This window comes from Styela clava, chromosome 8, assembly GCF_964204865.1.
Source record: "Styela clava chromosome 8, kaStyClav1.hap1.2, whole genome shotgun sequence".
In the NCBI taxonomy this organism is placed as follows: domain Eukaryota; kingdom Metazoa; phylum Chordata; class Ascidiacea; order Stolidobranchia; family Styelidae; genus Styela; species Styela clava.
Genome location: NC_135257.1, coordinates 812,944 through 823,396, shown reverse-complemented (window position 1 = coordinate 823,396; position 10,453 = coordinate 812,944). Strand labels below are relative to the sequence as shown.

The following is a 10,453-nucleotide window of genomic DNA, read 5'->3' as shown; positions in this document are numbered from 1 at the left end:
CTTCGCTAGTTGCCTCAGCTAACCATGACACTAGTCAATTCATTGACATTAGTGATGTAACAATATGTCAAAAGATTTTTCTAGTTATTTTTATGAAGAAACAATGCCAAATGCGATTTTTGTTCACTCTTGCGCAAATGCGATGCGGGCCACAGATAGTGAAGCGGCGGGCCAGGGTTTGGACCTCCCTGGACTAGAGTCTAGCATAAATTCATACAGTAATATCAGAATACGCGCAAATCTACCAGATTAATGTCCCTCAATGTCTGTTTGTTTGATTTGAGTGTTGTCATATTTGGTGGTGTCTGGGGTGGGAATTTAATATAAAATTTACGCATAATGTACATATCTAGTCTATCAAATCTGCAAATGTATCTATATCTTTATTTGCACATAGACTAGCTTCAGAGCTCAGTAGTGTATAAATTTTCAGTTCAAAACATGAGTAAAGCTAGACATCTGGAAGAAGGTGAAATAATAGAGGAGAAAAATGAAAAGAATAAAGGAGAACCTCCAGAGAAGAAGAGCAAAATTGACAAAGAATCCATGATTTCTACAAAAACTGGAGGAGCATATATTCCTCCGGCTCGTTTACGAATGATGCAACAGCAGATTACTGATAAGAGCAGGTTTGAAACAGTAAAATATTATGACCATATTATTCGAATTGATGCTATGGTTAGCACTTGTGGCATTTCAAGTTCGAATTCCAGCCACTGAATTGCCCAGAAATATATGGTGATTAATTGGTATGAGTACTTTAACATTTATGTAAGCTTCGGACTTCAAACAGGCACTTCTATCCCAATTCCCAACTATTTATATTCTATTGGTATGCTCTTCTGCCTATAAAATTTTTGTTTTTGATATACCTGTGTGATGTACTAACGGTGAAATATATCTTATATACCCATGCCCACTCCCACACCATGTTGAGAGCACCTTATCTTCATTTTTGGCGTGCTGAGTGGAAGTTCAAATATTTTCAAAATTTTGTTATTTTCTCTTACACAATGCTGAAAGTGTTACACAGCGTTCCAATATGCCAGGGTGATCCAAACCCAGGCTTCGTTATCTATGGCCCGCGCTGCCATTGCGGGAGGGTAAACAAAAAATCTAACAAAACAAAATTTGGTGTTGTTTCGTCATAAAAATAACCATAAAATAATTCCTGTTGGGTGGTTTTCCGCAATCAGCCTAATTAGTATTACAAAAAATGCTGCCTATATGTCAGAAAATTTAGTAATTACCCTCCTGTATCTCAAATTTGGTAAAATTCGGTATTCAATCAATCTGCAGTTATTTATAAGTTGAACTCTTTTGGCCCGCGAACACATCAAATATAATAGTGTGCCCTGCGAGGCCACCAACCTTGGACCACCCTGCTATATGCGCTTTGAAGCATTTATTATTAAATTAATGGAATTTCTCTGTTGACAGCAAAATGATGACTTAATAATAATACTGAATTTTTCAATATTTTGTAGCGAGCAATATCAGAGAATAAGTTGGGAAGCTCTGAAGAAGAGTATCAACGGTTTGATCAATAAAGTGAACACGTCAAATATATCAAGCATTGTCAGAGAGTTATTTCAAGAAAATATAGTTCGTGGAAGGTAAAATGTGCCACTGTGTGTCGGGTTCTTTATTTAGATAAACTGTTATATCTAATGCCAATAGTCCAATACTATGAAATTTTAGATGCATCTATATTATTGTCAATATATTCGTCATGTTATGATATTGCTCATTATGTCTTTTTGATCACAATTGCAAATTTTTAAAAGCATTTCCAAATAATGTGGTCAAGATTGTTGTCGAATTAAAAACTTTTAACATGTTTTTCAGGGGAGTGTTGGCCCAATCTATATTGCAAGCTCAAAATGCTTCTCCAACCTTTACAAAAGTATATGCTGCTCTCGTTGCAATCATCAACACTCGTTTTCCACAAAATGGAGAGTTAATATTAAGAAGACTTGCCTTGCAATTCCGTCGGTCTTATAAAAGAAATAGAAAGGTAGCTAGCCGAAGTCCGTAAATTTATCTCCTGTGAAGATAGTGTTGAATAAACTTTTTTTTTACAATTAATTTACAATAGGCCTAAATAATATTAATTTTGTGTTAGTCAAGTTGTCACAGCTGACTCGTAATATTCGAGTCTTCCTAATAAATTACTATAGTGAGAGACACTATAGTGAGGTTTTTATAAAGCAAAAAGGGACAATAATAATATTTTGAAAAATTGCCATCATTTTAAATCAATGCTTAATGTAAATGTCGGGGTTTGTGAATGCCATGAAAGGTCATGATTAGTTTTGAATCAAATTTATTTTACTGTGAGTGGCTGATCAGATCATTTTATTACTTTACCAACTGAGATTCTAAATTGAAGAGATTGATATTTTTTCTTACCTGACTTCATGTCATTATTTTTTAGGAAGTATGCCTCCACTCTGCACAATTCATTGCCCATTTGATGAACCAGCAAGTTGCACATGAGATTATTGGACTTCAAATTTTAACTCTATTGCTTGAAAACCCGACAGATGATTCTGTGGAGGTATGTGATTGTGGTTTGGTTAATTCGTGAATGTATGATAAATAAATAAAATGGCATGTTTTAAACTCGTTTATCTCAAACTAAAGTATTTTTAGTGAAAATCTTTCTCTTGAATTTTCTCAGGTTGCAATTGGATTCTTAAAAGAGTGTGGCCAAAAATTATTAGAGGTATCACCCCGTGGTCTTGCAGCAGTCATGGAACGTTTACGTACAATATTACATGAACAAGAGCTTGACAAGAGAGTGCAATACATGATTGAAGTAACTAATTATAATTTACTGTCATAAGTTCATTGATTGCAGATATTTCTCAAATCTCATTTACATCTGATACATTTATTTATTTTTCTAATATTGAAGACTATATTATGAAGTAGCAAATCGCATCAAACAGACTTATACGTTTTGATCTGATATAGGATAGAAATCAAAAGATATTGTCAAAGCAACATTATATGTTTTCAAATTCAATCCTAAATCATGCTAATCCATGCTAAAATTTACGGTGCAAAAAATTCTTACATTTCAATTTTCTACTTCCACTCTGCTACTCTTATTTGTCAATCATTTTATGTCATCTAATTTAATTTTCACATTTGTTTCGGAGATCTTGAGTCAAGAATAAATTTGTTCAAGCCAGTGACAGCCAATATATCACGAGTTCTCGGTCATAACTGATATGAGTATCAATGTAGAGAATTCAAATTCAAAATGAATTGAAAAATCCAGGGCACTGAATTTTAAATTGATATTACCTTTTCTTTTTAATCAGGTGATGTTTGCTATTCGAAAAGATGGATTCAAGGAACATATTTCTGTTGAAGAAGATCTTGATCTAGTAGAAGAAACTGATCAATTCACACACATGTTACAACTCGATGATGATGGTGGAGGGAAAGGAACGGAAAATGAACTGAATGTGTTTCATATGGATCCTGATTTTATACAAAATGAAGAAAATTATAAGCAGATTAAAAAAGGTTGTTGTTTTTATCTACTAGGAATGCACAGGCACTTCTGTTCCAAGATTTTTGAAGTCGTCAATATTTGGGAAAGGGTTTTTATAAGAATTTATAATTGAGCATGTATGATAATATCCCTCTTTTTTATTCAGTACCCCTATTTCAAATTTCATTATTATTGCTTTGTTTGATAAAAAAGGCCGATTTTTAGATATTCTTGACGAAAGCAGTGAAGGAAGTTCAAGTGGTTCTGGATCTTCTTCTGATGAATCATCTGACGAAGGTTAGTACAAATTTATTTTAAAAATGGTAACATTCCAGTTCAGACGTTTTGTATACACAAATCTATTCAAGTGGATAACACATGAAAAATCAACCTGTATTTGTGTAACCTGATACATGATTCGGCACAGACAATGCATCTAGAACAAAAACTGACAAAACAACGAATTCCTAACAAATATGACATGCAATATTTTTAATAACACAAAAAGTGTTTTCAAAGAATTACAATTTTCACAGTCTGTTAGTAATATTGGGCTATTCTGCTCTCTGCTAAATATATACAGTAGAACGAAAAGTGGGAGTAAGTGCAATTTTTATAAATTGTGAGTAAAAATATTGTGGCAATTGTTTAGCAGCATGATAAGAAATTTAATAAACGATAGGTTTTTGAGTTCATTACACAGTTAGTGCTTAATAGAGATTTCACGATAAATAAACTTTAAACAAAATTGTACTGTAGCGAATAGGCTGCGAGACATCAGAAACCACTCTTTTGGGTCGGACTTAAAATTAATTGCAGACCCTTGTCCTACAAGATAAGATGAAAGTTGTTCATGACTTAAATTCAATACTTTTTGTTCTGTACATAATAAATCCCAAACATTTTAATTTTCTCTCTATTATTTCAAGTGATTCTGTTGCTTGCAATTTTTCATCTCATTTTCAGAGCCAGAGGAAGAAAAAAAACAAGAGATTGAAGATCGAACTGAAACCAATCTTGTTGCATTGAGAAGGACAATATATCTTGCCATACAATCAAGTCTGGATTTTGAAGAATGCGCTCACAAATTGTTAAAGATGGAATTTGATGTCAAGGATTATGTACGTGATACAGTTAATTTATTAGAATGAGATCATGAGGTTTTTCTGAAGCATTCGAATTGGGAGAATTATCTATTTGGAGGTAGAGAGTTGTACTAGAGCAAGAAATGAACAGATTGGGTTTATCGAGATAAACAACATTAACATGGAAATTTCTTCAAATTTAGAATTAGACATCTGGAAAATTTTTGCTTTTGTTTCGTAGTATTAAAGTTGGATCTCTGTTTTGTTTCAAATTATAGAAAGAGATATGTGCTATGATTATTGACTGCTGCTCTCAACTAAGAACATATGAAAAGTTTTTTGGACTCCTTGGTGCTGTAAGTATCTTTTTCTGTTATTATTCTCTAGCACAATGGTTCCCACCTTTTTACTGTGGCGGGCCGGTAAAGTCGGATTAATCCACTCACAAACTCTGTTCGATTCAAATTCGAATGTGAAACCCAATCTGCATTCAATGGTAGCATAAATTTTGAAACCAGTACTATTCTTATCTGTTTGAAAGTACTTCTATACTTGGCCTACATTGCAGAAAACATTGGGAATACAACACAACACACTTAATAATTTTGTTTCAGGAATAATTTTTTTGTTGTCCAAGTACGATAACACTCCTGTAACTTATTCCACTTTTATGGGATCGTTGTGGATTTAAACATGTGTGTCGATATTTATCTTGGCATTTGAGAGATTTAACAAAGTGCTTTCGCGATAAATCTGACCGAATAAGGGATAAGTGTGATTATTCGGCATAAGGATGTCGCTGGGGCAATTAATACCACACTTGACTTGTTATATGTTATATTATAATTATTCAATCACTACTCCAACCATGATTGGGTAACTCATTCACCAATAATCTACTTTTAGTAAGTTGAATGTTGTTGTTTTTCAGAGGTTCTGTATCTTGAAGAAAGAATTCATGGAACATTTTGAAATATTATTTGGAGAACAATACGAAATCATTCATAGATTGGAAACAAGCAAGCTAAGGAATGTTGCAAAGGTTTGTATATTGTGTATGACTATCACCACTTGACTATTTAATACCTATATTAAGAATTCCTTTAAACTATTAATTGGTTATTACATCACTTACTAAGGCACAGAAATATACACATTGCTATGACATATCTAATCCATCCAATGTCTAACTCATGAACAACTAGAAATTCTGTGTTTTATGTGTTATCTGTTGACAGTTCATGCCTGACTAGGCATTATGTGCAAAATAGTTGTTATGCTATATTAAAATGCGTTGGTGGAATTTGAACCTGGGAGATTTTTTTACGGCAGCAGTTTCATCCTACTGCTGTGTTCCATAGCATAAACAATTACATTCGGTACCGATCAAGTTCCAGAAATTCTTTCTAGTTTTTCTTTTCTTTTTTCTTAGTTTTTTGCTCACCTTCTGCACTCTGATGCATTGCCTTGGACAGTTTTGCAAAATATTGTGCTATCAGAAGATACGACAACCTCATCATCTAGAATTTTCATCAAAATTTTGTTCCAAGAATTAGTTGAATATCTTGGACTGCCAAAATTAAATCAAAGGCTCAAGGATGTGTAAGTTCTTATTTCAAGATTTAGATGAAATCTTGACAATTTTGCTCTGAAAAATTAAATAAAAAGAAACATGAAATGAATGATATTTGTAAATTTCTATTAAATATAAATAACCTATTTCTGTTTCGGTATGAATTGCAAGAAAGTATTATAGAATTGATTTTCATAAAATCTTCCTATGACAATATGCAGTATTGTTAAATCATATTATAATCAACTATTACTTAATAGAATTTCTATGAACTGCAGTTAAATCCTAGTAAAGTTATAGCCTTTTTTATACATATATATTTTTCATTTTACAATAGAATTGTAGCAGTTAATAAATATTGTTTGTGTTTATAGAACCTTAGCACCATTTTTCGAGGGACTTTTTCCTAAAGATTCTCCAAAGAATACAAGATTTGCAATTAACTTCTTTACATCCATAGGTCTTGGTGGAATAACGTGAGTTAAAATTCATTTGTTACCATTTTCATTTTATTAGTGAGACAAATAATTCATTTTGCTTTTTGTTCGATCAAGTTCCGACAACAGGAGATTTGTTTGGTTTTGATGATTTGAATGATATTTCGTAATAGTAATTCACAAATGGCCGATAGCTATTCTCAGAAACTTGTTCTTCAGTGAGATGGTTTGGATATAGCCTACAACAAACTATGTTAGTAAAACTTGATATTCTGTATCTAGGGATGAATTGCGAGAACATCTGAAGATGACGGCATTGAAAATGTCAGAGAAAATGCAAGCAGAACAAATTGCTTCTTTAAACATTGACTCATCTGATGAAAGCTCTTCAGACAGCTCAGGTCAGTCTCCTGTTCATTTCTATAGTTTAAGATTTCACTTCTACTAGTTGAATAGCTACTGGTGTAAAAAATGGTTCAAAATTGGATTACTCGATTTTAAGTATTTTCAATGTGAAATGTGAATATCCTTCTTTTTGAGGAAGTCGAACTTTGGACAGACAAATCGCTGAAGACACTTAAATTACATACTTTTCGTCTAGACTTGATTTTAGTAATTGGCCATTTTCACTTATCAAATCATTTTGGTGAAACATAGCGTTTTATTGACTATTTTTATTACATTAACAGAAGAAGACAAGAAAAAGAGGAAAAAATCTAAAAAAAAGAAAAAGAAATCAAAAACTAGCAAGAAAAAGAAGAAAAAACAGAAGGAAGAAACTTTCGAATATTCCGATTCTGAAGAAAGTGATCATGTGTCTGATAAAGCTGTCAAATCAATGGTGTCTAGACCTCAACCCTCAACACGGAATAAAGATGATCACAGAGAAGATAGAAGCGAGGAATCTAAAAAAGAGAAAAGTAAAAAGAAAGATCAATCGTCATCCGAAGAAGAAACTGAGAAGAAGCGATCTTTGAGGGAAAGGTTACTGAAAATAAGTAACACTGTTCCGGAGAAATATGCAGAGAAGAGTTCTCAAAAAACAAAAGACAAAACACAATCTCGCGAAAGTAGTTCAGATAATACAAGTAGTGAATCTGAATCATCATCTGACGATGATAGTCATACTGAAAATGAGGATAAAATGCATACAAGAAAAAAATCTAAAAAAGCTGAGAGTTCAGAAGAGTCTGGAGAAAGTACCGATAATGGGAGAGATCGAATGCATCAGAACAGAATGAAAAACACTGAAAGAGATGTCAGAGAACGAAGACACAAGAATGAGAGATCTAACCGAAAAGATTCAGACAGTTCAGAGGAAAATGTGAAATCCACAAAAAGCAAAAAAAGTTCGGCCAATGGTAAAAATGAGAGAAAAAATAAAACAAAAAGCCAAAAGAAGTATGATTCTAACAGTTCTGATGATGAAAAGACAGTTTATAAACATATTTCAAAGGTGAAACATTCAGATGATTCTGGCAGTTCTAGTGAAGGTGATCAAAATCACAAATCTTCCAATGGCAAAAAGAAACGGGATGATTCTACCAGTTCAGGCGAAAAGAAAACTTATCACGAGAAGCGGGAAAAAAGAGAAAAAAATGAAAAGCGGTATTATGGAAAAAACATCAAATCTGGGACACGTCGAAGTCATTCCAAAAGTAGTGAAGAGAGCGAAAAAGAACATTTATATGAAAGTCATAAAAATTCCAAGAGTCACAAAAATCTTGACCGGTTTAATGAAAAGAAGCCTTCAACAGTGCAAAGAAGAAGTTCGATAAGCTCCAGTGATGAAAAAGATCGTCGCTCACGAAAAGAATATGATAGAAGGGATGACAGAAGACAAAGAGAATATGTGGACGATAGAACAACCGAGAGGAGAAGAAGGTGAAGTACATCTATGTGTGGGCATTTGTTTGGAGTAGCTCCGTGGTAAGAAAGCTGTTATCATGTTTTCTGCAAATAATGAGTGGGCACGCTTGTGTGAGTGACGCAGGAGTATCTTTCCGAAAGAAGTTGTAAGGAGATGTTGGCAACTGTCTATTAGTTACAATGCTTATTGAATGAAAAACAATTCTGGCCAACACAGAGTGATGGTGGTATTCAGAAGACTATTCTTATTCTGTATTGAAAGATTTGTCAAATCAATGATTTAAATGAGTACTTTTTCGATGAACTTTTGTAATAAATTTTAAAGAGATATTGTAAAATTTTCCTATTTCTTATTGCGAGGGGTGCAAATTCTGCCCTTCAGAAGTGTACGGACATCTGATTGCACAACCCACGAATATCGCTTGATTATCCTTAACCCTGCTTTCGATATAATTATACCCTGTTATCATCAACAGTTCCCATGTGTGGTATTTTGCATGATTTTTCTTTAGATTTTTACTGGCGCTGCTGATTTCTCGTTGTAGCTACTAGCTAGTCTTTTGATGGAATTCGATATAACTTTGGCTGATGACTGATCTCCTTTCTTCAGGGCTGTATTTCCCAACTTGCAAAACTTTTAAAAATCACTCATCTTAAACGTGCTGAGATTAATTCCGTCTAATGATACCTATAATGAAATCCGTGTTACTGTCTTAACTTTGAAATCACCAATTATTATGAATTTTGGTTAATCAGAACATCGTTAGCTATTACTCTGTACAAATCACTGATGAACTGACAGTGCACCCATCAACTTTTGCGCCCTGGACGTTCGCATCCGCAGATATTTGGCCCCACGTACATTTGCACTGTCTGTATTGCATTGGCGTTTATCTTAATTAAGGATTGATTGCCTTCATGCAGTTCCAGCATGCAATATAACACATTGCATTTGCTGCGAAAATCAATGTGGTTCTTCAATACAGTGAAAATGAAAGCATTTCTTCACTTACTTATGCGACCGCAGTCGAAAACAGTTACTATAACTGTCTTCTCCCAACTTTCCCTGTCCTTCATTTCACAAGCGAGATTCTCCGTGTCCTGTTTAAGTTAATATGTACGTTGTATGTATAGTTTCTTCACAATATGCAAAAACAATTGGCATAATACAGTGACAATAACAGGACAACATTCCAAGCGAGTGGACAAAATATCATATGCGATATCTCTTTCCTGAAAGAGTAAGCAATACGATGAAAGCTCACAGGCATAATCCCATAGAAAATTGTCATCAATTTTATTTTGGTCGCTCTGGAATAACAACACTAAACGGGCAAACAAAATGCAGAGGACCTGGATGACGAGCATAACTCAAGAAAGAGTTAAAAACGTACGAGTACGCGCCCGTTCACCAAACACAAAAAAATAAATACACACGATACAAAATTGGACAATAACTCTGAAATCAATTTAAGACGTGAAACTCAAATCAAAAGAAGAACAGGGCTTATTTTCACAAACTACAAAAATTTTGTGGCCGCGGTAAGCATATGTGCAATATTTTTTATGGAGAAACATAATGTTACATGAAAATGTGTTGTATTTATATAGAGAAAGATTCATTACCAAAAACACAAATACAATTGAAAATTTAGGGCTTATGAAAACTGTTTATATAGCACGCACGTGAGTAGCTTCTAGAACAAAACAACAGTGCAAAAAATATTATATAATTGTGTCACGTTTCACCCCTTCTAAAAAAGCGGCTAAGGATATCAGTGATCTGTACATTCGCCGGTTACATCCGAACTACTGCAATACTCGTGAACGCACACACACAATCGTAAAACAAAGGCATTTCGGGCGTCTGAACTTCCCACAGTGTCTATACACTATATATATATATATATATAAAATTTCCGGTACCAATGGTATTGAATTGTCCAGATAAACCACTTTTCACAAACCAGAGACCAAATAT

The 10,453-nt window shown here is 33.6% G+C and overlaps 1 protein-coding gene across 1 annotated transcript; it reads left to right on the top strand.

Moving 5' to 3' along the window:
• The first annotated feature begins 380 nt into the window (after positions 1–380).
• On the top strand, positions 381–8,810 carry LOC120346190 (pre-mRNA-splicing factor CWC22 homolog). The gene is made up of 14 exons (XM_039415867.2): positions 381–629; positions 1,488–1,616; positions 1,849–2,017; positions 2,438–2,560; positions 2,684–2,821; positions 3,333–3,540; positions 3,734–3,805; positions 4,475–4,629; positions 4,872–4,949; positions 5,525–5,635; positions 6,026–6,195; positions 6,541–6,642; positions 6,886–7,004; positions 7,293–8,810. Exons 1-14 carry the CDS (start codon positions 442–444, stop codon positions 8,489–8,491), a joined length of 2,961 nt encoding a protein of 986 aa, XP_039271801.2. The 5' UTR covers positions 381–441; the 3' UTR covers positions 8,492–8,810.
• The last annotated feature ends 1,643 nt before the right edge of the window (positions 8,811–10,453 follow it).